Source organism: Buteo buteo, chromosome 19, assembly GCF_964188355.1.
Source record: "Buteo buteo chromosome 19, bButBut1.hap1.1, whole genome shotgun sequence".
NCBI classification, from domain to species: Eukaryota; Metazoa; Chordata; class Aves; order Accipitriformes; family Accipitridae; genus Buteo; species Buteo buteo.
In genome coordinates this window covers 2,930,128-2,957,062 of record NC_134189.1, presented here as the reverse complement: position 1 = coordinate 2,957,062, position 26,935 = coordinate 2,930,128, and the positions used below count along the sequence as shown (strand labels likewise).

Genomic DNA, 26,935 nt, shown 5'->3' with positions numbered 1-26,935 from the left:
TCTATGAGCTGTGGTCTCCACGGGAACCAGAAGAAACATGGCAGGGATCAGTGTCATCCTTGCTGACTGAAAAGGAAAACGAGGAGAGTAAAAGGCTCATGTCTCATGAAACACCTGTACCCAGAAGGTCTCACTATATACATAGGATTTCTTAGAGACTTCCGTAACACAGTAACGATAATCAACAAGACTATATTTCAGCAGAACTGCATCTTCTAGCATTTCCAAATGCTTCACATGAGCTCACTGACCCCCATCAGAGAGGAAGGGGAAGGTGCCCCCATTTTGCACATTAGACAAGGGGAGATGGTGGGCTGGCAAAAGGTCTTACATTAAGTCAATGACAGAACCACAGACTGGTCCTCTGTGTCCAGCACCCAGTGCTATATTTTAGCCCTGGACTTTTCATCCATTGTGTGCCACCACAGACCCGAGCTCTCACCAGGTCACCAGAATTTCTGAAAGTCTCCAGGGAAAAGTGCAACTCTCCTTCATGTTGCAAAGCTGCTTTTCCCACCCAGCACAAGCAGGTCACAGGCAACAGAGAAGAATTAGAAATATTCGGAGATGCATCATCTTAGAAGTAGATTTTATTCATTGTGAGAAACCAAAAGATTGACAGAAATCTACCGATCACTCTTAGAAAAACTGGCAAAACATAAATCGGCATGTTTTTTTCTTTACTTCCATCTCCTCCCTTTCCCTGTACCCTGGGCTGGAGGCAGCTGCTAGATCTCATTGCCCAAGAAACAGCTCTCCCTCTAGGCCTTGTTGCGCTTCAACTCAGAGACCTTGTAGCGAGGTGGGGCACGGTGGAACCACTCTGACCAGGAACCGTCATAAATAGCCACATCACGCTTGCCACACAGGTAGGCTGCCAAGGCAATGTGACATGCCGTGACACCTTTGCGGCACGTGGCCGTCAGTGGCTTTGAGAGATCGATTTCCTTCTCACGGAATATTTGTTGGATCTCCTCAATACTCTTCTCATGGCCAGTTTCTGTTAGGAATGAGCGGAAGGGTATGTTCACAGCGCCAGGGATGTGACCAGATTCCAGCCCTGCAAGAGTGAACAAGAAAAGGAAACATGAGCAAGGAGAGATTAACGTAGGTGATGAAAGACACCTACAAAAAAGACATTACAGAGACATCACTGCAGGTCCTCCCACTCTTTCCAAGATACTCATTTGTTTCAAGTGATGATGAAGATGCAAAACAGTATGGAGCTAAAAAGAGGAGGACAAAGATTATTCAACTTCACTGAAGTAAAAACTTCCACAATATTTAGCAAACTATTTCCCCCCTGAAAGCAATGACAGGCAGGAATCTGAAGAAGCCCTAGACGTGACAAGAATCAAAGAACCACCACAGAAAAGATCCTAACAAAGGCGTTAAGGGGATCTGTGTAAAGAGGAATACAGCAGTGCATTTCTGACCTTCCCCAAATATGCCAGTAGTGTGTAGTGACACAGCTTTCAGAAGCAGGAAGTGTGGCTTGTATGTGGAATTTGTGAAAGTTATTATCTGTTCACAGTTCATTCCTGTGTCACCTTAAAATTGTATTTCAGAAAAGTAAAGCAACCTTAAAGTCAGCCACATTACTGCTGAGGCAGCTATCCCAGGGCAGAAAAGTGAGAATTTAGATTTTGTATCACTTTTTATCCACTCCATGGATGAAATCAGCATGGGTTCTGTTTTTCTACTGGTATAACTGACCACTTCAGGCAAGTTGGAAGTTGCACCTCGAGAACAAGGTCTTTAGAGAGAAGCAAATATAAAAATATGATGGATAAGATTTTCATAATGCCCTTGAAATTCAAACTGTCACTATAGGCTTAATCAAAGTCCATTACACTCAATGGAAGCTTTTCCACTGACTTTGCGAGGCTTTGGATCAAGCCTCACTGGAACAGGAAACATTACGTATTACATTGAAAATGCATTTCAGGGAATGGTTCCTTGCCAGGTTTGAACTTCTAGGTTTGAACAGCCCTGGGAAAGTCACATAAATAGTAATCTGTTTCACTGACAGCTTTCCGCTTGCCTAAGTCATGAGGGTAACTGATGTCACGAGATGGGAGAGATTGGGGCAGGGAATGTTTGTCAGTCAAATGATTAAAGTATACCTAGTCAGAGATTGACATCACACATCATAATGACGCTGCAGTTTCATTGCTCATGCAGAGTGATGTCATGACATGATGAAATATGTCACAAGGGGAAAACAGGGTTTTGCTGAGGTACTGAGGAGGGGATTTTTGCTCTGCTGGACAAAGAGTGAGAGTCTAAAGACAACCAAAGCTGCCCTGAGTCAGCTTCACAAGATCTCCCCCTGTTCCAGATGGACACTCTTTGTCTCTTGATTTAACCTCCCTGAGTGCCTTAGAAATCTGGCACTGTTTATTAGTCACTTCATGCATCCTTCAGAAGTGTTTACCATTACAGGGAGAAGTTGGGAGAAAAACTGCTGACTTCTGGAGGGACTAACAAAAAAAAAAAAAAGACAGAGTTTTGGACTGATCCTTTCACCACATTTTTTCCAATTCCAGAAAACAACAGTTCATCACTTCAGTACAGAGAACCGCAAACCCCACGCTCATTAATACAGTGTCTGTATGACAGAGGGGAAATAAAAATGATACAAATGATGGGTGTAAGAAAACTTTGTTTGTAGTTCTCAGACTGCAGAGCTTCTCACTGAAGCATTACATACCTAGGTATTCCACAGAGTAAATGGTCCTGACCCTGTCATTTGGCAAGCGATTTCTGCAAGGCTCTGCCGCAGTACTGGTGATCACCCCAATACAGACAAGTCTGTGGGCCACAGAACAACACTCTCACACCATCCTAGGGCACTGGGAAGTGTACTGAGATCAAGAAGTCCTGGAGGCTGAACTAGAAGGGCCAGCTCTTGCTCAAAAAAGCTTGCTGGGCCACTGATTCAGTTCTTAGGAGTCACAGGCCCCATGGTCATGATCACTTTTCTAGATTGTTCACACATATTAAAATAATATGGTTTATAACCCTCTCTTATTGGAGACTGCTGTGTCATACACTCACCACCCTTAAACAACTCTTCAGTTAGGAGCTGAGCAGATCTTAAAAGAAGTCTCATTTTAGAGCATTTTTTACTTTAATCTACAGGGAGACTCTCTTGCTCCAGAGATTAAAAATTCTGTTGGAGTCAGAGACCAGTGCTTGTACTCTGCGAGTGAAAGATGGGGAATTCTGTAGTAACTGCATTTACTCATGTAATATGGAAGTTCAGCTGAAAGGAAGAGCTGACATTGCACAGTCCCTTGGACTGCCTAAGAAGTGCTCTTGCGTGGTTGAGGAAGTTTTATTAGCTCTCTCTCTCTGCTAGGACAAGAGCAGAGAAACACAGGACTGGAAGGCAAGGCTGGAGGCAGCTGGGATCTGAACAGGGGAGAGGATACATCTGCCTCTGCCTCATATGACACAGAGCATACTCCATGCCAGATTCATGCAGTCACCCTTAGTAACTCCAGGAAGGAACCCTAGGATTACAGAGCCTGTCTCCCAGTGACTACAGTGACCACTTTATAGGCTTGCTCTCATAAAAGCATCCATCTCAGAAGCAGTTTGGATTCTTGCCATGAAACTTTCCGCTGAGGCACCTCCTTGCTCACATGAGGAGGAATATTCATTTCCAACATTAAATTCATTGCAGTCAGTCCATACACCATTTATCCTTGAGCTAACATTGACCTGCAGCTGAAATGGGTGTTTTTCCCTTTCTGCTACTGCTCCAACATACTGACGGCGAGCACTCAGCACTCCCAACAGCCTCATGCCCTTAGCCAAAACCCACTAAGAGCTCATTACATACACTTTTCACTGCCTCAGCCACCCTAGAAACAGTTCTAGGTGACCACCAGGTTTCTGGATAAGGAAGTGGCATTTCCTAGCATCTCCATTGGTAGACAGGAGGTTAATAATTGTTGTCGTCAAGGCCAAATTGCATCTGAGGTTCTTGCACCCAACTAATTCATCCAAGTCTTATGCTCTTCTATTGCTTCCAAATGTGAGTTTTCAGCTTCTAAGAGAAACACAAGCAATTAAGTGTTTTGGGCTACTAAGCATCCAACCTTGCTCTCTGTAGCATTATACCTCCTGTCTCTTCTATCACTGCCCTCTTCTCACACTGAACTAATAATTACCCCTCTAATACTATGTCCAAAGTATTAATGAAGTCCAAATGGAACAAATCTGCCTCACAGGTGCTTCCAATGGCTGCAAGAAAAGATCAGACATAACTTCCAGGCATGTATGTTCCTATTTCTCTTATCTAGCAAATCAATTACGTTGGCAAGGAAATAGAGCCCCTAGCTGCTGTACAGGTTTAATGAGGTATTTTATTCAATTTTGCCTTCATTTCAAATAACTTTTCTTGAGCATTTTTTGAAAGTCTTCCAGTCTATCCATGTTATGATAATAGATCAACAGCTGCCTAGGTTGTGCTGTACCTCCTATCCTAAATACAAATATAAACTTTGCTAGTGCTTTTGTCCTACAGAACCATGCTCTGATTAAATTTATTAAATTCTTGCCTCATGGAGTTGCAATGTCACATGACTGATTCTTGACACTTATTTGGGATGGAGATCATCTGCCTGACAAATTTGAGCACATGGATATCTTTTGGTTATACACCCTCTTTAAGAATTATAATTTTCGCTCTTTCCCCTTCTTCTTGCTACCCCTCCCCCTACTCTGCAGACTTATCCTCTGGAGAAAAAAAAGATTGTAGCACAGACTCAGTATAATTCTGAAGCTGTACACAAATAATCTTTCATCTGGAACCCCTGCTAACTGCATAGCAACCCTATTTACTCCTTCTCTCCTTGTTCTCTTTTTATTCACTTTGCTCCAGCAGTTTTTGTTATTTTTTTAATTCCTTTTGCCAAGTCTCACTCAGCTTGGCTTCTGGCAATCCTCCCTCACAATTTGTAACCTGTAATATGTTATCTTCTTCACTGCTTAATCCCCTTTTCCACATCTGTTAAGATTCTCTGCTTAAATATATATTTTTTTGTTGGCTATTTAACTAGCTAAGACTACAGCCCCTTCTCTCTAGCCTTTCCCTCTGCGATGAAAGCTCCAAATGGAATTTCTTAATGTCAAAAAGATAAAAGATGTGCCTTGTGCACATTTAACTCCCCTTGGTCTTGGAGTTGGCTGGCTGCAGATAGCTGTTCCTTTCCAAATGCCTCCTCTGTTGCCTCCTTTCTTATCTCTCTCTTCCATTCAAACTGTATGCCTCAGAAGGGACCATTAGTGGTCCCACCTAACCTACCATGAACTCATTGGAAGGAACACTTTAACCTTGGTCCCAGCCAGCTCCCTGAGAGTCCTCGCAGTCAGATCAATAGGCCTTTGCCACCAATGTCAAAATAGTGTGTGCGTATACAGCCAGAAAAACCCCTAAGAACCAGCAAGCCATGGTGCTAATTCTGGCAGCTGATGTTTGTCACCCTCATCACATGAATAGACAGTTTTGGATAGTAGGTTCCTGTGGGTTGAGACAGACTTTGACGAAGCCTTTCGCTCTCTGTGTTGTGCCTTGAGTATTACTTCACGGTCCAAGTAGAGCCTGTCCACTCCCAGCTGCAGACTCCACTTGGAGAAGAGAAGGAAGAAGCAGCAACATTTCATTCACACTCCCACTGCCACTGAACATTCAATATGAGCAAAAGCTTTATGTTTGGGGCAGGGAGGACTGAGATACTGGGAAAATGGGCAAAACCTTAAGAGTTGCATATGTTCAAGGGAGACAAGGACTACCCAAGGGCTGAGAATGAGAAGAAAAATAGTTGGAAGCTCATGAAACGACTTTGGGTTTGCTTTCTTTTTTAGATAATGGATTTCTTGTCTGGCAACCTTCCCCTCTTTTCTCAAGTGTCTGCAAAAGAATTCAGAAATTCACAACTTTTCTGTATGCATTTGTTGAGCTGTAATTCTTGTTCCCCGGTTTTCAGTGCCAAATACTCAGAGAGACTCAGCATTGGTAACCATCATGGAATTCTTTTTATCAGCTGTCCCTGGATTGCCTGGGATTGTCTCAGTTCAGGCTGGCTCCATAGATCTGTACCCTATAGTGCCTGTGTAAGCAGGCCCTTGCAGAACCTGGCTGGTCCGTTGCTGAATCACAGCTAGCAAGCAGGACCGAGTTACTAGTTCGTCCAGAAACACAGCACTGTGCAGGGACCCCTTTAACCACTCAGTGCATAAGTCAGGGCTGCACACCTGATGGGTTTATGCTCCACACCATGCATGAACATCCAAGCTTTTTCTTCCAGAGCAATACCTGCGTTTAAGACCTATGAGACCTGGCTTACAGAAACACCATCCATTTTTTTTCCACTCTAGCAACCTGGGTAAATGCCTCCCAGCAACTAAAAATTAGCCATGTATTATGGTTTATCTTGAACGCTACAGAGGTCTAAATCCCAGCAAGGTAGCTGCTGCTTAAAAATAAAACAGGGACAACTAATTCTTACCACAAGGAGCTGGAAAACTAAAGAGGCAAAAGAGTCAGCTGAAATTAGCCTCTTCTAGAGATGGAGTTCATGTAACTGGAGAGATTAATTGACTTAATTAGGAAGTCAAGAGCTGAGGCAATAATTAAACTGAAATCACCTCAAGACCATTTTTCTCTAAATTGCAGGCAACGTTTCTCCTCCCTGATTGGATGACCCGTGTAATTAATGAGCATTGATTTCAAATTGCTCTTTTAGGTGTAAGCGCTGCCTTTTACCCACTGCTGGCTGTAGTGCAGCTACTGGCTAGCCTGGTTCAGAGGGCTGTCAAGGTCCTGTGGAACAAGCAGCTGCAGCTGGAGTGCTTATCCTGCTGGATCTGCTGTGGGAAGCAAAACTGGACCACCACGAATAAACTGTTCCATGCTGACTCATTTCAAAGAAAAAATCTGTTTTCAAGATGCTGACAGGGGCTGCGGTATTTGTCACCTGGTGACAACTTCCACTTTGGGAAAGAGAATGCGAAATCCACCAGCTCCCAGTGAGGAGCATTTTATTCATGTCTTAAGGTTAAAATTCAACCTTCACTTTGATGGGCTGCAGTAGGTGAAGAGAATGAGTGATAAACCTAACTCCCCCTCTCTCCCTGCAAGTCTTCTCTGTCACTCCCATTACCTCGCTCAACCTTCAGCATTGTCTTGCACAGGTCGAGTGTGTTTGGGGGGGGCTCACTGTAGAAACTTATGCAAACCACGTGTACAGAGCCATTTAGAGCCAAATGCTCCTGAAGTTCAGATGCAGGAATTTATTTCGGGGCATGGTGTCACACTCAATGGCTGTCCAGCAGCACACACATAAGAAAACAGCCAGAACAGAATGACAATCGACCTGCAAGGCAGCAGTGCAGCACTGCCTCAGGACTGCAGAAGCCTGCCGCACACCCGCTCCTGCAGCGTGCAGCTCAACTCAGACCCAACAACTGTTGCTGAGCTTTCCTGTGTTTTGTGTTTGAAACTCTGCATTTCTTTTTAAGCCATTTCTGTGATTCCCTTTTGGAGGAGAGGTTATTCTGGGATATACCAAGGCTTAAATTACACTGTAAGGGCCTCCTTTAACAACCAACTTGAATTTCGTTCCAGGCACATTGCTGTACCAGCTGTCCCCACTGCACAGGACTCCCCCCTCCCTGCTGCTTGCATGTGTTTGACTGACATAACAAAATCAATTTTTATTGCTGTTACTTGGGGCATCCAGAAGAGAGAGGTTGACAGCCCATACATTCGGGAAGGGTTTGGGGCTTTTCTTGCTTAAGTTTGTTAGATTTAATGGCAGAGAGCAAAAAGACAAAGATCAGCTCGAGCAAGCTCTCATTTGCTGGGAACCAGAGCAAGAAGGAAAATGTCCCTTGGGTTACTGTATTGCCTAAACCCTGGGCTTTTGCTGGTGCATTCATTATGGTGAGAGGTGCCTGTATGAATACTGATAGTCTGTGCGCGTCTGCTGGTGTTAGATAGGACCCCGAACAAACCCCTGGGAGCTCCCACCTCCCGTGTTTGCATTCTGTCTGATTAACTTCTGCAGGGTGTGGGACGGGGGATCCTGGAGCCAACCGACTGCAGACCTTTTCTACTATTTCCTCCTGCAGCTTTACGGACAACTACAAGAAAAGCATTCTGTGAGGGCACTTGGGATCCGAATGCTCAACTGTGGATCCCTTAAGGTAAATCAACAAGTTAGGCTGAGGCACGCCTGTGCGTTAGGAAAATCTGTTTGCGGGCCGGGACGAGTTGTTCCACCCAGACTAGTATCGACACTCATCCCGCTCTGGTGCGGGGAGCGGGTGCCGTTCCCACCTCCGTTACCTTGGTCCAGCTCGGTCCCCCGGAACCGGCCCTCGGGGCGGGAATCCACCACCTGGAACCGCAAGGACCCCACGTTCTGCATCATCTCCTCAAAGGTCTTCAGCAGGGCTGCGTTCAGCCTGGCCTTAAAGACGGCCGGGGCGGGCTGGCTGACCTCCGCCGTGACGGGGTGGCCCTCCTTCACCCAGTTCTTGAAGCCGCCATTCAGCACGGAGACCTCCTTGTGCCCGAAAGCCCGGAACATCCACCAGGCGCGGGGAGCGTAGAAGGTGCCCAGGTCGTCCCCGTCATACACCACGACGTGGGTGTCGTTGCTGACCCCCAGCCGCCCCACGTAGTCGGCGAAGTGGGACTCGCTGGGCAGCATGAAGTCGTACGGGGAGGACTGGTCCCGGCACTCCTCGATGTCGAAGAAGGACGCCCCAGGGATGTGCCTCTCCTTGAATTCCTGCCGGGCGTTTCGCTCCTGCGGCGGGTACCAAGAAGCATCCAGGACCCGCAGGCTGGTCCCCACCCGCCCGGCCCGCAAAGCCTCCGAGAGCCATTTGGCGCTGACCAGCGCCCTGCCGAGCACCTGAGGCGCCATCTCGGAGGGCGGAGGCCGAGAGGGGGCGCCGCCCGTGGGACCACACACACACACACACACACACACAAAATGGCGGCGGCGGCGGGAAGGGGGAGACGCCAACCGGGAGGTGCCGCCTGAGGAGGCGGCGCAGGGGCGGGCTGCACCGCCCGGGACCGGCCCGCTGGGAGGGCTCCGGCTTCCCCGGCGGCGGCGGCCATGGCTGGCGGGGACTGAGGGCGGGTGCTGCTCGGCTGAAGCCCAGCACGGAGGTACGGGAGCGCCCCGCTCCTTCACGCCGCTGCTACGCGGAGGCGAAAACCGCGGCCTCGCCGCCGGGACGGGGGTGGGGGTGGGGGTGGTGGTGGGGGGGGTTCAGCTTGTGTTGAGGGGCGGCCAGGGCGCCCGGTCAGGCCTCGGTTGAGAGATGTGGTCCGGGGCGGTGAGAGCGGTGGGGGGCTCGGTCCCCTCCACTGGTGTTAGCGCTGGCTGGTGGTCGCTGGGGGTTGGAGGGGGCCGGGTGGGCTACAGGGGGCTGGGCGCGGGGCAGGACTGTGCCGTGGCTGTCCCGCTCGGGGCAGGCTTTGGGCCGAGCTCTGTGAAACTTATTTTCGGGGCTGGAGTGTTTCAGACCCCTCGCTGTAGGCTTAGCCAGCACCTCAGTGCAGACGCAGGTCTTTGGTCCCAAAATGCATCTTCGTCCAGTCGCTTTTTGTAAGGCTCATCTCTAATGTGCCACTCTCTTCCTTTTGCAGTCAGGTGGATTTAGGCAGACCCCAGGAATCGGGTAATCTTGGCCAGGACTCGGAAGCAATGTCGCAACAACTCCTCTACCGTGCTCTGGTGTCTGCAAAATGGCTTTCAGAAGCCATCAAGTCCCAGCAAGCTGGTCTGGCCTTGAGGATTGTGGATGCATCCTGGTATTTGCCAAAGATGAAGCGTGACCCGAAGCGGGAATTTGAGGAGCGCCATATCCCTGGTGCAGTTTTCTTCGACATTGACCAGTGCAGCGACCGTACTTCACCTTACGATCACATGCTGCCCAAGGCTGATGACTTTGCTGAGTATGTGGGGAAGCTGGGTGTGGGGAATGATTCCCATGTTGTGGTGTATGATGGCAGCGACCAAGGCCTCTTCTCAGCACCTCGGGTGTGGTGGATGTTCCGGGCCTTCGGACACGAAGCTGTCTCCCTTCTGGATGGCGGCCTGAAGAACTGGCAGCGAGAGGGGAATGCGCTGAGCTCTGGCAAAAGCCAGGTAGCTCCCTGTGAGTTCCATGCCTCCTTGGACAAGTCCCTGGTGAAAACCTACGAGGATGTCTTAGATAACTTGGATTCCCACCGCTTCCAGCTAGTGGACGCGCGTGCTGCAGGACGGTTCCAGGGAGTAGAGCCAGAGCCCCGAGATGGTAATGTGCCTCCTGAGACATTGGCATAATTAAAAGGGGCTTCATTTAAGGTGCCCATCTCTTTGAGTCCTGTAGAGGTAATGAAGGGAAGTATGGTTGTCCTTTATGGGATGGGACTTGAGGCAATGTATCCACGTGTCCTCCTCTCCTTTTGACTAGCAAGTGCTGCTCTTTGAAAATTCAGGAGTGGGAAAGCTGTGTATTTTTTTTCTCATGAGGGGCTGGGGTGAGGAATGTAGCTTTCATACACCTCAAAGATACTCGCTGGTCTCTTCATGTTCTGGTGCTGCTCTTGCCCTCAGAATAGCCTGTGGAGGTGCTTCAGTCAGTGCCTCATCAGAGTGGGTTGCTCTGATATGGGGAAGATGTGGAGGGAACTGGGAGGAAGAACAGAACTTGACAGGATTGTGTCCATGTGGTAACCTGAAGGTTAGAGCTATCCTTCCTGAGTAATCAGTAATCTAGTAAAGTTTAACAAAAATAAATGTATTTGTTTTAACAAAATACACTAAACAATAAATACTCCTCCCAGTGAAACAGAGAACAGGTTTTGCAATGGATTTGTCCCAGACGGTAGAGGTTAATTCCTATCTGTATTGCTTTTCCTCCAGGAATTGAGCCTGGTCATGTCCCTGGGTCGATGAACATCCCCTTCACCGATTTCCTCACAGAGTCTGGCTTAGAGAAGACCCCTGAGCAGATCCGCAGTCTGTTCCAGGAGAAGAAGGTGGACCTCTTAAAGCCAGTGGTAGCCACATGTGGCTCTGGGGTCACTGCCTGCCACGTGGCTCTGGGGGCATACCTCTGTGGCAAACCAGATGTTGCTGTGTACGATGGGGCCTGGGTGGAATGGTACATGCGGGCACAGCCTGAAAATATTGTTTCTGAGGGAAAGGGGAAGACGGTGTAATAAGCAGCTTCATCTCCCAGCTGTGCAGATAATTTGCCTTGAAACAGGATTTGGAAAAGATGGGTTTAGCATTCCTGGTTAAGTGTCTTGAGGTTAAGGTGTTGGGTAACAAGTATGGGCACATGGGCACTTTCTCCTTAACCTACTGCTACTGCTTAGGACCATAAAGATGACCTGGGCAGCCAGTTTTAGGTGACCCTGCTTGAGCAGGTGGGGTGAACCAGATGTTCTCCCAAAGTCACTTCCAACCTCAGCTGTTCTATGATTCTGTGACCTCTTTACCGTATCAGATGAAAGGGAGAGAGTGCTGGTGGCAGCATGGGGAAGTAATTGAGTCAAGCCAAGCTCATGATTCAGGATGTTCCAGCACGTTCACTTACAGGATGGTCATACTTGTATAACTGTGCCTCATGATCCTGCTCGCTGCCTCTGTCCTAGAAGCCTTGCATGCACTTTATGGCTGTTTTGAGTGCAAAACTTTGGGGAAAGACACAGCTGTTAAAGGAGCAAATATGGCTCCCAGGTTGCCTCTTAGGTTAGAGACTCGGTTTGGATTTCTTCTTGCATTTGGACTCTAACTGCAATGCATACTTAGCCAGTTTTGTACACCCGTAATCCAAAATCCCCCTTGGGGAAAAAAAAAGATTCTGGGATTAAAAAAGGGTAAATAAACATGTGTTTCAAGGTCTGTCTGCTGAATGGAACTTATATGAGTGTTGCTTGGGTGATTCCTTTTCAGGAACTCTGTTTCTATGGGATCACTTTGTCTTGATGATTTGAATGAGATGTTTTCTTCTCTCCATGAGTAGAACTACGTCTCTTACCCTCAACAAGCTCTTTGGCCCAGGAAAGACTGGAATGCTTCTCTCCTGGGACTTTTCACCATCTTCCTCCTTTCAGTCCTTGTCCATTTGCTTTTTGGCCTAAAACTCCATGTTAGTCAGTCACAGCTCTGTTCTTCAAAGACCGGATGTCAGCTCACATGGTGAAAATTGGACTGCATGGGTGTTTCTGCTCTTTCCATGAGAGTTACCATGTAACCTTAAAAAAATTAGGGGAACTCAGACCTGCAGAGGAATAGCCCACAATGGCACATATTTTTCCCCAAGACTATTGTCTTATATCTGAGAGTTGAAATCCCGCTGGGTATCCTTCACAATGTTCAAGAATTTGTTCCTTCTAGGATTTTTTTCCTATTAACAGAAAAAAAAAAAAAAGAGAGAGCCTACACCTATTCTGGCCCACGGGTAACTTAGAAAGTTATTGAGACAGGTTCTGCTCTTGGGCTTGCAGCAATAGGTACCTGTGGGCATCTGAGGATGATGGGGTCGTCCTCTCTAGGGGGTGCTATGGATGCTTATGGTTGCAGATTTGCAGCATCCCCTCCTAGCCACTGAATATAAGGGCTGGAGCCTTTCCTATGGGAGAGTGTTTATTCCTCATGTTTCGTTTGGCCTCTGTTGGCTGCAGGCCTGGCTTCTTCCTGGGCTTGGCTTGCAGGCACACAAGCTCCACTTCTGCTCACCTGCGGAGCTGGAGTTCCACTGTCCAGATGATTTCCTCCTCTGTCCTTCCCACCCACACATGCAACCTGACCCTTCTTCCCACCTATTTCCAGTGAAAACATTGTTTCCCTACCTACATCCAGTCTTAACAAGGTAGCTTTTCAGGGGCTTGGGGCTGGCATTACAGCAAGTGCTGAGTATGCAGAGTGTGCAGGGGTCTGAAATGAATGACCCTTTAGTACACAGTGCAAGATACAGATCTGCCAGCTTCCATTTAGTTCTTTGGGCTTAGACTTCCCAAAAGGGCTTCCTTTGCAGGTTACAACATGCCCTGCAAATTGTTAAGACTTTCAGTTCTTGGTCTAACTGACGGTTTAATTAATTTTCTTCTCCTTCCTGCTAGGGAAAGGTTTGCTACTCCCGTGCTTTATGAATTTCCCCACCCAGGTAATCACTGTCTTTTTAAAGGCTGGTAGCAACACCTTGCTTTATCCCAAGTGAGGTAATTTTCTAGCAACTGTTTCCTGCAGGGGAAAGGGAAGAACTAGTTAGCATGTCATGTAGGACATCTGATTGCAGTCTGTAACAGAGAGCACTTAAACTTTTTAAGCTGAAGTATGGTGTTGACATGAAAACAAAAGGATAAGCACTGGCTGGGAACAGCAAGTGGTGCTAAACCCTCTCTGGAGGGGCCTCCCAGTCTGAGCAATGTGGGTGCTGCTTTTTAAGATACTTTAAGTTAAAGATACTTGCACAGGCAGTGTTGCCTAGTATGGGATCTTATAGCAGGATCTGGCTTGTGATGTCTTTTCAGGTCAGTATTTCTAACTTCCCCCACCATCAGCCAAGCTATAAGGCTTTCATGTGCTGGGTCATAAATGTTTAACACCCTGGGTGTGGCTGGGAGGTGAGGCTGATTTTGTGAATATGTGGCCAGGCCCCTATGGACAAACAGGAGTGCTGTGCTTGCTCTGTTTCTCCGGGAAAATTTAGATATTAGAGAAAATTGACATATTCTTTCAGACTTTGTTAATCATTTCCAGTGGATGCAGGCGGCTGGCTTTTACCCTTGTCCTTCCAGAACATTTGGCAATGCAGCTTAAGTACTGTGTTTCTTTTTTCCCGCTGACCCCAGCAGTCCCTGGGGTCAGTGGGAATCTTTCTGCTTCTTGAGACTGAGCTGCTTTCCTCTGCCCTGTGTGTCGCGGGGAGATGTCTGGTGCAACCCAGCCATCTGCCTGAAGATCACAAATGAAGTGGAAGTTTTCACTCTCCCCTTGCTCTACATTTTGACTGTGTGGCTCGATGACATCTAGCGGGGCCCTTCCCCCTCTCTGGTATGTGTGCCAAGGTTGGCAGTACTGGGTTTTGAACCACAAAATCTCAGTGGTTCTTCAGTTTCCCAGTTTTTGGCAAATCTTTTACCAGATGCTTAGCTTTGCCTTGATTTCCCCACAGAGGAGAAATTGAGAACTTCTTCCCCACGACAAGATACTTTGTCTTTCTGGGGTATGCCCTGTTACATCACCTATCAAAAATCTGTCCAAGAATGTGTTCTGATATTCTCCCTCCTTTTAGTTGAGATCTGTTCTCATGCTGCAGGCAAAGCAGTGGGAATTTTGTGGAGACTAAGGCAATGTTTTCAAAACCTGGAGACTGCAAAAACCTATTTTGAGGCATAACAGATGCTACTGGACATATGGAACAGCAGAGGGGACTTTCACCAGGACTATAAATGTTCTGCAGATCTTTATGTCCCTGACTCAGTGGGTGGGTTTCCTATGGGAACTGGGAAGGGGAGAAATGGATATGAATGCAAATCACTAATGTTCATGATTCTCCTGTGGAAAATTTGCCACAGGCAAAGGGGAATAGCATATCTTCGGTGGGATAGGTCTCATGGTGTCTAAAGAGTAGCCTAAAAAACAGCCCTGATGTAGGAAGAGGGTCACATTGACCTGTGGCTAACTTGAGAGTGAAGCTGTTACAGCTCTATATAAATTTGAGAATCCTAGGGCAGCATGTAAACTCTTTAGTGGCATATTTACTATCTGCAATACTTTTGTCCTAAAGTAGTTTTGGACTTTGTGAAAACAGTCTGGTCAATGGTTCTCCAAAAGTAATCCAACAGTCCCTTGTTTCTCACATGCTGCCTTTGTCCCCTGCATTCCTTTTCCTTCCCTACTGCTGCCTAGCAGTCAGGTTGCACTATTTCACACTTCACTCGCCAGTGAACCTTTTGTTCCCCTGCAAACTTTCCCAAATTCCAAAGCAGCCCTTCTTCTGCCAGCACCGCTGTCCCTTCGCACTAATGACCACTGCGTGAGCAATGGTAATTACTATTACCTGCAGGGGCTTTTCTTGTTCCTCTCATCTCTACTGGTCCCAGCTCGTAACTGGGTGCTACGTGACCGTTCTCTCTCCTCCTCCCAGCACTCTTCCAGCAGAGCTGCTGAGTGATGCACATGTACACAGACTTTACACACTATTTTAAATGCAGGTACGTTGATCACAGACCGCATGAAGCACAAGGAGCTGGAGAAAGATTAGCTTACCTGCATGGCATGGGGCCTTTCTCTTCCTGCTCCAATATGACTGGCTCAGCTGGCAGTCAAGCTGGGCTCTGTTGGCTACAAGTGAACTGTCTTCCTCCTACCCCCAAGTCCAGTGTAGGGAGTTTTCTTTGCCCAGTTTACTGTTGGCTTAATGGCAAAATGTCAAAAGCATTACTTGTCCTCCCCTCCCCACTTCTACACAGAAGAGAGAGGAGACACTTTCTTCTCTGGTGCCTCATGCCACAGTGTTCATTAACTAAATGATTGCACATGTTTAATCCCAGACACATGTTCCCAGCCTGCTAGAGTGGTGACACTGTCTGTGCCAACACACAGTGATCCCCGCTTCTACTGCCGCTCCACAAGGCAACAATTCCTTAAGAGCAGCTCCGCAATGTTAACAATACATTGTATCCCATGTACCCAGCTGACTCATCAGGCTGCAAGGTATGTACAGAGCACTGCAGTGTGTGTAGCTTTCTGCAGGTTTGCAACTGCAGGGTTGCTGACTGCTGAACCAAGAAACTCTCAGTTTACCCCCTGCTCTGTTTTCCTCAACTCGTGTTCAGCCCCATCACCTATCTACCCAGTGGCTGTCCAGTTTTTCCTGCCAACAGTCTGTCTGTGCAATTGTCCCTGTGATTTAACTGGGTACGCAGCAGGGCTATACAGAATTACACAGTCACACTGCCCTGTGTAAACTCTTGCTTGCTCCTGTCTTTCTGTTTCTGTGCATGTGTTTTATATTGTGGTTTAACCCCAGCCAGCAACTAAGCACCACATAGCTGCTTGCTCACATCCCCCCCCCGTGGGATGCGGGAGAGAATCAGGGAAAAAAAAGTAAAAATCATGGGTTGAAATAAAGACAGTTTAGTAGGCCAGAAAGGAAGAAAATAATAACAATAATAATAAAACAACAATAATAATAATAAAAGAATTGGAACATACAAAACAAGTGGTGCATAATGCAATTGCTCACCAGTCACTGACCGATGCCCAGTTAGTTCCTGAGCAGTGATCCCCCCAGGCCAACTCCCCCCAGTTTATATACTGGGCATGATGTCACATGGTATGGAATACCCCTTTGGCCAGTTTGGGTCAGCTGCCCTGGCTGTGTCCCCTCCCAACTTCTTGTGCCCCTCCAGTCTTCTTGCTGTCTGGGCATGAGAAACTGAAAAATCCTTGACTTGGTCTAAACACTAATTAGCAGCAACTGAAAACACCAGTGTGTTATCCACATTATTCTCATACTAAATCCAAACCATAACACTATACCAGCTACTAGAAAGAAAATTAACTATCCCAGCCAAAACCAGGACATACATATAGTTATCATCAAAGCAGGAGGAACAGCCATTGGATTATTTAAGTTTATTTCTCCTCTGTTCTATTGCTTAATTTTAATGGACCTTGACAAGGGCATGCTAGTTGCATCTCAGAACTATGTCTGGTGATGGTGTGCAAATCAGGCCTGTACGTAGCCCACACCCTGGACTCATATTAGCATTTCAGTTGGTAATTCGCCTCGGACTGACTGCTTCCTAAAGAGGATTTTCACTTACTATGGGGAACACCCTGGCCTGGGGGGGGTTTCAATAAATTTTGTGCTGTATGTTGCAGAAAAGAAGGCTCTGGGAATGGGAGTGGTGTACCTTGACCTCTTTCCTTACTCATAGTACGCCTCTTTAGGTTTACCAACTAACTTTTCATACCATGGCCCTGGGGTGAGCAAGACTTGAAGCGCTGGATGGAGGCTGGTGGTGATGGAAGAAGGTACGCTCTGAATACCATCCCTGACCCATGAGCAGCATTGGCATGCGAGAGGTTGGGGAAGGTGTCAAGAACAAGAGGTGGACCTAGAAAGGAGCAAGAGGCTGAGGGGCTGTGAGAGGAGGAAAGGGAGACAGGGTGAACCCTTGATAGAAAAAGGAAGAAAACTAAGGCAGGGCAGATTTCTTGGAGGGGGAGATAAGGGGCTATAGGCTGCCACCCGACTACTGCATTCATATCAGAGAGCCACAGTCCTGGCCCTAATGCTCTGCTGGAGCTGCGGCTACTACAGATAGGGTCCTGCATCCCTTGCACACCAGAGTGCAGGGCAGAGCTCTCAGATTTGCCGTGGTTTGACTCGGAGCCAGAAGTAGGAGGGCAACAGTCCCACAGCCCAGAGCTGTGTTGCACTTTGTGTTGCTTCAGCTCAGGTCAGTGTTAGTCTGAGCATCTTTGATGCACACCACTGCTCAGTGAAGACTGGTCCAAGGGCTGGGCACTAATTTGGGCCAAAGTCTGCTCCTTATAGGTAGGCAAAAATCATTTTTCATCCTTTCCCTGTTCTTGGTCACTCTAGTGCTGGCCAGCTCCTGGTATAAATTCAAGGAGATCCAGAGTTATTTGAATTTACACCCTGCAGCAGCTGAATTGTTCCTGTGCTTAAATTAGCTGGAGGTCAGCAATCTTGAAAGCTTTATCCATGTTACGCTCTCTTCCCCTCCTCCCCTTTGCAGTCCTCCACGGAAGGAGCAAAGTACACACTTATACTGTCTTTGTGAAGGAAATCCTGGGTTATTTGGGGGAAGGGTGACTGCCTTTATGTCTTGTAATGATAAAAGGAAGTAAGTTGTAAGTAAAAGAAGAGGGAAGGACGAGAAGAAAAGGAAGGAGCAAAACATAATGTATCTTTTTATACACCTGTTTCCCCCAGTAAAACCCCACCTCAAAAGACACAAAGATCCAGCTGCAAGAACAATAAAGTGTCTGCAAGGCACCACGGTGTCTCTGCAGTGCTGCATTGCCCTGACAAGGAAGAGCCAGAAAGTTGCTTAGGTGAAAGAAGGCATTGGGCCACATTCAGGTGAAACATCAGCCTTTCCTTTCCATTCCTAATATGCTCGAGCTGCTGGCAAGCACGGCTGTGCTTAAGGGGGAGTGGGAAAAGCAGAGCCACTGGAGCGAGAACTCGTTCGGGTTGTGTCCGTGCCAAGGAGTGCATTTGAACAGAGTCCCATGGGGCATGGGTTGCCGAGGTCCAAGCTGGGCCCGGCAGGGTCGAGTGGCAGAGGCAGGGTTAGATTCGGTACGGCAGGATTGGTACATCGGCCTCGGCAGGCGATACGTGCCTGGGACAGAGGTAAAACTCCACACAGAGCTAAGTTAAAATCTGAGCGCTCTGTTGCCCAGACACAAACAGGGATGGTGGGAGCACAAGGGAAGGATGCAGGGGTTCTCTGTCTGGCATGGTTTGTGCTGGTAGGGCAGCACGGAGCGAGGGGAGTTTGCTGAGTCAGCAACTCTGCCGAGCTGGAAGAAAAATTATTCCTGCCCCCTGCCAGCACTTCATGCAAATCCAGGATACAGTTCCCAGAAGTGTCCCTACATATGTTAGCAAGAAGGCAACTGTCTGCACATTTTGCAGTAAGAACAGTGTGGCAACTGATGCAGCGCTGAGCTGTGAGCCCCGGGTAATGGATCTCCTGAAGGGAAAGCTGTGGAGTGCAGTGCTGACGGGCTTAATCTGCTGACTGCCGGGGAGCAGGTTGTTCTTCCTGACTCCGAGGAATCTTGCAGGCAAGACCCAGGACTGGAAGTGGGCAGACTACCAGCCGCAGGGCTGGGGTGCTGTAGTACAGTGCAGCCCCCTTCATAACAGCATCCTCATTGCAGGGACAGCGGGCTGGGAAAACTACAGTTCCCAGCACCCTTTTGTACATGTCCCTGGAAACTACAGTTCCCAGAATCTTTTAGTGAGCCAGAGAGGATATCTATGTGAAAAAATGCCAAGGATTCTTGCATAACACCCTGCACCTCCGAAATGCTGGCCGGCCTTTGATTAGTGAAAACGGGAATAGGGGAAAAGCCAGGGAGCGTCAGCGCTGTGGGGCTGTAGTTTTACCCCCCCCCCCCCAACAGCCGCAGCAATATCCTCCAGCCCAGAGCATCCTTCCTCCCCTCAGGATTCCCTTGGTGGTCACAGGGAGGACCCTGGCCCCCGGGAAACACGGCTGCTGCGGAGGGAGAGGCAGATAAACTACAGATCCCGGCATTCTCCGGCAGGCAGCACCTGCGGCAATCCCTGCACGCTGGGAGGCGGGGGGGTGAGGATGAGGATGAGGATGGAGGGCAGGGAGGAGATGCAGGGTGCCGTGGGGCTACGCTGCACCTGGGACATCCCGTCACCCGCTGGCACCCAGGCCAAGTGGGTGAGGCTCAACGTGGGGGGCACAGTCTTCCTCACCACCAGGCAGACCCTGTGTCGGGAGCAGAAATCTTTCCTGTGTCGCTTGTGCCAGGGCGAGGAGCTGCAGTCGGACCGGGTAAGGCAGCTGGGTTGCCTCCCGTACCGTGCCCCACCGAGGATGGGGAGGGCTGGAGGGATGCGGGGATGAAGCCAGAACCTGACGGCTGCAGGAGTAACGGAATGAAAAATGCATGCTCTTTCCCTCCCCTCTCCCGGGAGGAATTTTCCCTTGCCAGATCCCACCTTGCTGTGTTGTAGCCTGGCACCAGACTTCCTGAGCTGGGGAAAAGAGATGCCGTCTCCCCTCCACCGGTCCTCTCCCCACATCCCCTGGGTCTGCCTCCCAGCTGGATCTGCCCGACTCAGGCTTGTCCCCTAAAAGGGGCTCTCTGCCCTCTCACACCAGGCCTGCACGCAGAGCTGCAGAAGGAGACCGAGGCCTATTTTTTTGGCTTGCTCAGCTGGGTTGGTCCATGCTGAGGCGGGCACGCTGAGCATACCAATACAGGATTAAAATCCAAGCTGGGCTGACTTGGCTAGGGACCCTCAGGGGCCCATGGTTTCCAAGGAGTCTTAGAAACAGTGGACATTTTTGCTTAGGTTTGTATTTTCTTACAGTCTGGAGCATTTGAGGGTTGGTTATAAGTTTCCCATGGGGTTTTTCTCCTCGTGGTCTGTCTCTGTTGCTAGGATGAGACTGGTGCATACCTAATAGACCGGGACCCCACTTACTTTGGACCCATCCTGAATTTCCTCCGTCATGGGAAGCTGGTCCTGGATAAAGATATGGCTGCAGAGGGTGAGTGTTGGAGCTCAGAAACTTCCCACTTATCTCTCATTCTCCTTCTGGAGGTTGATGTGGGGGGATTTGAGAGGGCTATCCCTGCAGCTTTTGGAAAGCATACCGATTTTTCCTTTACTAAAGGGGTTCAGAGCAGGTAAGACAGGCATCCTACAGGTCTTGTGGCTTCACGACTGTTCGTTCAGCAGAGATGTCACCAAGACAGAAGTAGGCAAGATCTCTCAGCCTCAATAAACCATTTTTTACTTGTTCCTGATCCACTTTCAACCAGGCTCTGTGACTGAGTTTTCTGTTAATGACTGAGTGTTTCTAATTAGGAATGAAAACCCAGAAGACCAAACAAAACCAAGCTCATCTCTTCTACTGACCGTACTAAAGACCATCATTAATCAGGGATATGCAATGTATGCTACTAGTGCTCTGATGGGTTGTGGACTGCAGCAATTCCAGTGGAGCAAGCCAGACAAACCAATCCCTCATTTGAGGTTGACAGGAGGTCCAACAGGATAACTCAGTAACATCATGGTGTTACCAGCCAGCAGTCCCCAATGTCTCGTTATTTTTTGGAAGCTAGAGTCTGACAGGGAGCCAATTCCAAAGACAGGCTGTGCTGTCCAGCCCTTGCCAAGCACAATTTCTGCATGTTCATTAGTCTTCTTGCCTCTCTCTCTTACATATTTTTACCTAATGCAAGGAAAGTTTTCTTCAGAATCATCTTATGAGTTACAATTCCAAAAATATATCTAAGTAATGGTAAAGAATTGTAATAAACACAATTCTGAGGTGTCTCCTACTTGACATTTCTTGTAATCCTGAGGTTCAGAGTTCATCCAGACAGAGTTCATCCACAGGCTTTAACGTCAAATCTGAAGCATAAATAGGAGTCTTGTTCATAGCTTAACATTGCCTTTTGTTCCTGCTGCAGACACTCAAGCTGGCATAAAACTAACCCTTTAGACAATTCACAGCTGAATGAGGGACTTGGAAGAGGTCTGAGTGTGTCAGGTAGTGAAGGATCAATCTCCCCACCTGCACTGTCTGGGTGCTGCCCTGGGGACATGGGAGTGTTGGCTCCTAGCTGCCTTCCCCTCACTGACTCTCCGGGAACCCACCTCCCTTTCCCTGAGGACCCATTAGCAAACAGGTGAGTCTCAGGAGAGGTGATGGATGCAGACGCCATAGAGAAAAAAAACCAAAACACTTCTCCGTTTACCTGTTTTGAGGTGAAGCAGAGGGGAGAGAGCCAAAGATCATCTGAAGTCATATGGGGCTGCAAGGTGGGTGCAACTCCAACCGGCCCAGGAAGAAAGTTGGGATTTTCCAGGGTCTTTTGATGACAAGGTCAGAACAAGTTGTGGTTATCTGCCTTAAGTAGAGGGCCTGAACAAGGTGCTAATTAGTAGTTATTGAGAGAGGCTGGAGCCTACATTTATTCTCCTTGGCCAGTTAGCTGGGAAAGGTATTAGCAGTCCTCGGCACAAGCCTTCACTGGCAGTGCCTGTTTCTGTAGTAGCGGGCAGCATAAGGAAACTGGGGTGAGCTTTAGAAACGCAATGCAGAGAGCCAGGGTTCAATTCTCTGCAGTAAGAGTTTCAAGAAACAGAAACCTGTTAAAAAGTGAGGCTGTGGTGTCATTTCTCGCTATGGACTTTGGGAAGCTCAGAACTGATCTTTTGCAAGCCAAAACCCAAAGATGGGCTGTTAATTTTCTGTCTTTGTGGTCCTTCTGTCTGTCTTTCTCAGGGGTCCTAGAAGAAGCTGAGTTCTATAACATTGGTCCTTTAATCCGAATAATCAAGGATCGACTGGAGGAGAAGGACTACACAGTAACTCAGGTATGGAGAGAAATGGTAAGGAAAGATAGAGTGGGGTGGGTGAAGGAGGGAATGTGGAAAGGGAGAGGTGATTCTAGGGAGAGTAGACTTGGGAGAAGCAGCAAGGAATGGAAAGAAGCAACTAATCAAGAGTTTATGTGCTAATGTCTACATAGCAAAATCTTGCAGGGGACAGGCTACCACCATTTTAGTTACAATAAACAAGTTACAGGCTTGCTTTGCATCCCCAGAAGTAATGCTAGATGTAGCCCCTGAAACCAAATCAGGTCCTCTGGCTTTTGGAAGAAGGCAGCTGGTTGCTGTGGGATATGGAAGAATGTTTGTGAGGAGAACAAAGGTGTCATGGAGAGGAGGGCTCTGGTGTGGGGAGTCCTGGGGGTGTAATCACAAGGAAGAGCATGGGGATACCTGTAGAGAAACCTGGAGGGAAGAGGTGAAAAGGTGTCTGTGGAAGAGTTAAATGCAGACAGTGAGGCACAAGGGATCAATCCTGTGGCACAATCACACCTTGTCTTGGCAATAACCTTTTAAAACCTGTCTTCTGGGAGCGTTGGCTGATAATCTCACTTTTTGTCATGTCTGCCTCAGGTTGTAAGCCTCCAGCAACACAGTTACTTTGTGCTGGCAAAACCCCATCATCATTTGTGGCATTTGCACAAATGACTTTGTAACGACAAATACAGCTCCCCACTGAAAGAGCCCAATATCTTCTGGGGACAATGCAGGCAGCACTCAGCTCAGTCTCACCTCTCCAGGAGAGACACCGTTGTGCTTGCTCCCCGTGAAAGCATAGCAGAAAGTTGGGTTGTGGTTTTCACTCCCCTTTAACCTGGGACATGGGGAAGAGGACAGGTCTGTCAAGGAAGGGTACTACCACTTCATTCTGCAGGAGGGCGACAGCCTTTAGTGTCTGACCGTTGTCAACACGCCGTGCAATTTTGCTGCCAGGTGCCTCCTAAGCACGTCTACCGCGTGCTACAGTGCCAGGAAGAGGAGCTCACTCAGATGGTGTCCACTATGTCGGATGGATGGCGCTTTGAGCAGGTATGGGGAAGGTAGAGGAGGGTGGGGAGTTGTCTTTTGGGGAGAAGATGATGATATCATACAGTCCCTGGGCAAGGCACCTTCCCTCTCGGAGAATATCGGGTCAGTCACTGATGGTGCTGTCACACTGGCTCTCTCTTGCCTCTTCTCTAGAGGTTTAGAGGACATTGTGTGAGGTTAAGCTGTTTTGCATCCTGGCTGACTCCTGGTTCTCTGTGGTGCCTCCTCAGCTTGAGGCCTTTCTGTTGAGGCCATGGATTGGACTCCATGCTGCATGATGGGGCCTTCTGCCTTGCTCCCCAGGTGGAGTGGATGTTTGCAATAACATGTGCTCATGATTCTTGCTCTCGCCTTTTCTAGCTTGTGAACATTGGCTCATCCTATAACTACGGGAATGAGGATCAGACGGAGTTCCTGTGCGTGGTCTCCAAAGAGCTTTACAACTCTCCCAATGGCCTGAGCTCTGAGCCCAGCCACAAAGCCAAGGTGAGACCAACTTTGCTATGGCCCTGCTCCCGTTGCCTATGAGATCCTTCACTCTTGTTTGCTCCTTCTTTCTTTCCTCTCTCCACTGTGACTGTGGGTCATCTCGGTGGTGAAATACAGGGGCTTGTCCTGGTGTTCAGCACCGTGGCATACACCCATTGCCCGAATGGAGGAGTGTGTGTGTTGAGAGTGTGTGGCAAATGGCTTTAGCAAGTGATCCTGGCACTGCTCATGCTACTCTAACATCCCCCTTGTGCCTCCTCATGACCATGCTGTCTGCATCACTCTGCCTCTAGGCTGTGATTTCCCTGAAGGTTTTGCAGCGTTCTCTTTCCTTTTGCTGAGTCCCAGCCTAAAGGGGCAGGAGATCGTCTTCTCCCCTTTTGAGGGAAGGACAGAAATGTGTGGCAGTGCCTGACATCCCGTAGACACATAGGATACAGGAAGGAGCACTAGCAACTGATGGCAGTTGTTGGGCAGTGTGATCACAGCACTTGTAAGTGGATTAGGTAGCCCTGGACGTGATGCTTCAGAGGAAGACAAGTCTCTTTGCTCCCTGACCTAGAGCTGTCTTGGCCATGGGGAAAGGTCCCTTTTTATTCCAGTGTCATGACCGTTGCTTTATTCCTTTGTGTGTCAGAAAGAACTGCCATGGCTCATCTTGCAAGTATCTCCACTGTTTCTTCCCTTTGTCCTGCATGCTGGGCCACAGAGCACAGAGGAGGACCTGGAAGAGGAGGAGCAGGAGGTGGAGGAGAAGGCAGAGGCAGAAGCAGAAGCAGAGGAGAAAGGTGCAGCAAATCCTTGAGGAAAATGATAAAAATACCCCCCCAAGCATAGACCCGTCCACCTTTCTGGTGAGAGCTCACAGCTAGCTGCAGCGAAGGACTAGGGCAGATATGGGGTTTGGGGGCAGTCCTCTCCAGGAGCAGGAGCCTCTCTGGAGATAAAGCTGACGGGGGAGAGCTGTTACCATGGCTGCTGCTTTGTATTTTAAACTGTTTGGTTTATTTACGGTTATGTTTTTATTTGCAGACTGTCCGTCTATTCGGGATTGCACTAAACTCTTCCTTCCTCCGGACCCTCCCTCCTGCTCTCCTCCTTGTCCATCCCAGCACTGTCACCCACCTCCCACTCTGCCCTGCTCCCCAGCCTGAGCATCCTTCCCTCTGCTCTCTTTCAACCCCCAGGGCTCAGAGTGGTCCCTGCTGGGGCCCCTGTCTCTCTCTGCTCCTCACTTTTCCTCCTCTGCAGGTATGTTACCTGTCTGCACTCTCAGCTCCCGCCAGCCTGAGCTCTGCATGAGTGACTCACTTCCCTCTTGTGGGTATGGCCCTGGTTTGTAGAGCTTGGGGAGGGGAAGGAGGGAGGGGAGGTTGACTCATCCCTAAGGTAGCTTTTCCAATTCTCATCCTATGTGTGCCTTTACCTGCCAAGCAGGCCCTATGGCTCCAGACCAGAGGCTCTGGCAGCAGAAAGGAGAGCGCAGCTGGGAGAAATGAAGAGGGGTGGAAATGAATGCGAAGCAGGCAGGGGTGGCAGGGGGAAGCGGGGGAAGTCTGCCATGCGGCTGCCTGACATGCATGCCAGATCGCTTCTCCAGACTGCTGTCCGCAGCTCCTTTGCCTGCCAGCCTGAGAGCAGTTTGCAGAAGGCAGCCTGTTATTTTCCCTTCCCCTCTCTCGCTTCCCTGGGCTTTTCCCCCACCGCCTCTGCCAGGGCGAGAGCGCGGTGGGAGAGGGTGGCGAAGGCAGAGCAGAAGCGGCCGGTCCCCGCTCCGAATGTTCTCGCAGCTGTGTGCGAAATGAGCCTCTGTGCTCTGCCTCCTGGCATGCATGGGGCTGGGTACAGAAAGGTTTAGAAGGAGGATTCCTTTCTCATACTGGAAAACGGCGGGGCTCTTGTTAAACTGGAGGTGCTCAGTGCCACTCTCCGTCCTGGTGGAGGGCTCTTGTTAGCTGGCTGACATTTGTCTCTCCCTCTGTTCGAGAGCCTCCTTGTCCATGGTTGTGGGACCTGAGTGTTATTCTCTTAAAAGTCAGTGTATGTTAATCATGCAGCCTTTTTCTTCCTTTTTCTCTGTTCTCCCACCCTCACTCCTCATCTCTTTTCTTTTTCTTCCGTTCTCGTTTCCTCTGTCATTTCCCTTTTCCTGTTTCTCACTCTCCCCTCCATGCTCAATCGCTTTTTATTCCTGCCATTGATTTGCTTTCTCTCCTTCTCTCTCCTCCTCTAGCTGTTGCAAGCCAGAGGTCTGAGGATGTGATCCCGACACTCCACTCTGGCCTTTTCATTTCTTGTTTACATCTTTATTTTTGTACCGCAGCGTACGGCAGCCCCTTGCCTCACAGTGACACTTCACGCAGCCATTCTTTTTTACAAACTCACCTGGGAGGCCTGAACCTCCAGCCCTGGAGGAGGGTAAATGATCCATGGAGCCCCTGGGCTGTTCGAGGGGCTGGAGCCCACGGCCCCCTCCCACGCCTAGCAGCCTGGCTTTCCTTAATGTCACAGTGGCCCCTGCTGGGGACATCAGCCATCAGCCACTGCAGCCTGCGGTCCCTTCTGAACACCCTGGATGCGACTGGGACCCCGAGTCAGTGGTGGCAGCTGAGGAAGGACCAGTCCTTGCCCTTCGGCTGTTGCAGGCAGCTGGTCTGGGCTTGTGGCCAGAGGGCAAGTGCAGAGCCACAGCCCTTTTCTGGGCCACCTGCACTGCTCCTGGGGTGTCCCTGCGCTGGGTATCACGCTCCTTGGTGCCTCCCCCCAAAGCAGCCCTGTGTCGGCAGGGTGAGGAGGAGACAGGCGTGCTGCCCGGGTACCGGGAACATGCTGGCACCCGATGTCGTGACAGGTAGCACCGGGAGATCCCGGTCTTGGGGAGCGGGGCGTTTGCTTCGCTGCTATGTCCGAGGACGCCAGGTTGTAACTCCTGAATAAAGTTCACAGTCTGTTCCTCCTTGCCGCCTCTCGTTTCAAGTGGCAAAAATTTGGTGCTGGTAGAAAGGGGGTGGGAGCTGGAGAAGAGGAGTTTGGATTCGTCACCTGGAGCCGTCAGAAGCTGCTTGTGCTGCTCCTGTCTTCTGGGGGCTGGAGGGACTTCCCGCTGCAGCTGGGCTGCATCCCCACTGCAGGCAGCTGGGCTACAGAGCAGGTTTGCTTATTGGTATCTGCACCCCTAAATCATAATAATAAGGGAGGGCCACCTATCTAGCTAGCGTATTGACCC

At 49.1% G+C, this 26,935-nt stretch overlaps 3 protein-coding genes across 6 annotated transcripts; 2 read left to right on the top strand and 1 right to left on the bottom strand.

The window, feature by feature from the left end:
• Positions 1 to 572: 572 nt before the first annotated feature.
• Positions 573 to 9,057, bottom strand: LOC142042234 (thiosulfate sulfurtransferase). Its single transcript, XM_075051942.1, has 2 exons — positions 8,363 to 9,057; positions 573 to 1,060 (listed from the first exon to the last, which is right to left on the bottom strand). Exons 1-2 carry the CDS (start codon positions 8,946 to 8,948, stop codon positions 762 to 764), a joined length of 885 nt encoding a protein of 294 aa, XP_074908043.1. The 5' UTR covers positions 8,949 to 9,057; the 3' UTR covers positions 573 to 761.
• A 6-nt stretch (positions 9,058 to 9,063) lies between these two features.
• LOC142042233 (3-mercaptopyruvate sulfurtransferase-like) lies at positions 9,064 to 11,933 on the top strand. Its single transcript, XM_075051941.1, has 3 exons — positions 9,064 to 9,199; positions 9,683 to 10,335; positions 10,947 to 11,933. Exons 2-3 carry the CDS (start codon positions 9,741 to 9,743, stop codon positions 11,243 to 11,245), a joined length of 894 nt encoding a protein of 297 aa, XP_074908042.1. The 5' UTR covers positions 9,064 to 9,199; positions 9,683 to 9,740; the 3' UTR covers positions 11,246 to 11,933.
• A 4,653-nt stretch (positions 11,934 to 16,586) lies between these two features.
• Positions 16,587 to 26,645, top strand: KCTD17 (potassium channel tetramerization domain containing 17). Of its 4 annotated transcripts, none has more exons than XM_075051944.1 (7): positions 16,587 to 19,615; positions 20,230 to 20,338; positions 22,085 to 22,176; positions 23,125 to 23,220; positions 23,581 to 23,706; positions 24,347 to 24,563; positions 26,033 to 26,645. In XM_075051944.1, exons 1-6 carry the CDS (start codon positions 19,403 to 19,405, stop codon positions 24,512 to 24,514), a joined length of 804 nt encoding a protein of 267 aa, XP_074908045.1. In that variant the 5' UTR covers positions 16,587 to 19,402; the 3' UTR covers positions 24,515 to 24,563; positions 26,033 to 26,645. The 4 variants fall into 4 exon arrangements, with proteins under 4 accessions (XP_074908045.1, XP_074908044.1, XP_074908046.1 ...); XM_075051943.1 differs by having other exon boundaries at positions 25,943 to 26,645; XM_075051945.1 differs by lacking the exon at positions 24,347 to 24,563.
• Positions 26,646 to 26,935: the final 290 nt, after the last annotated feature.

Excerpts from the sequence above, each read along its gene's own strand:
- LOC142042234 (XM_075051942.1), bottom strand. The coding sequence starts at position 8,948 with ATGGCGCCTCAGGTGCTCGGCAGGGCGCTGGTCAGCGCCAAATGGCTC. Across the intron at positions 1,061-8,362 it reads GGGGACCGAGCTGGACCAAG|GGCTGGAATCTGGTCACATC; the intron begins GTAACGGAGGTG and ends TCACTCTTGCAG.
- LOC142042233 (XM_075051941.1), top strand. The coding sequence starts at position 9,741 with ATGTCGCAACAACTCCTCTACCGTGCTCTGGTGTCTGCAAAATGGCTT. Across the intron at positions 10,336-10,946 it reads AGAGCCAGAGCCCCGAGATG|GAATTGAGCCTGGTCATGTC; the intron begins GTAATGTGCCTC and ends CTTTTCCTCCAG.
- KCTD17 (XM_075051944.1), top strand. The coding sequence starts at position 19,403 with ATGAGGATGAGGATGGAGGGCAGGGAGGAGATGCAGGGTGCCGTGGGG. Across the intron at positions 19,616-20,229 it reads AGGAGCTGCAGTCGGACCGG|GATGAGACTGGTGCATACCT; the intron begins GTAAGGCAGCTG and ends CTCTGTTGCTAG. Across the intron at positions 23,707-24,346 it reads AGCCCAGCCACAAAGCCAAG|AAAGAACTGCCATGGCTCAT; the intron begins GTGAGACCAACT and ends TTTGTGTGTCAG.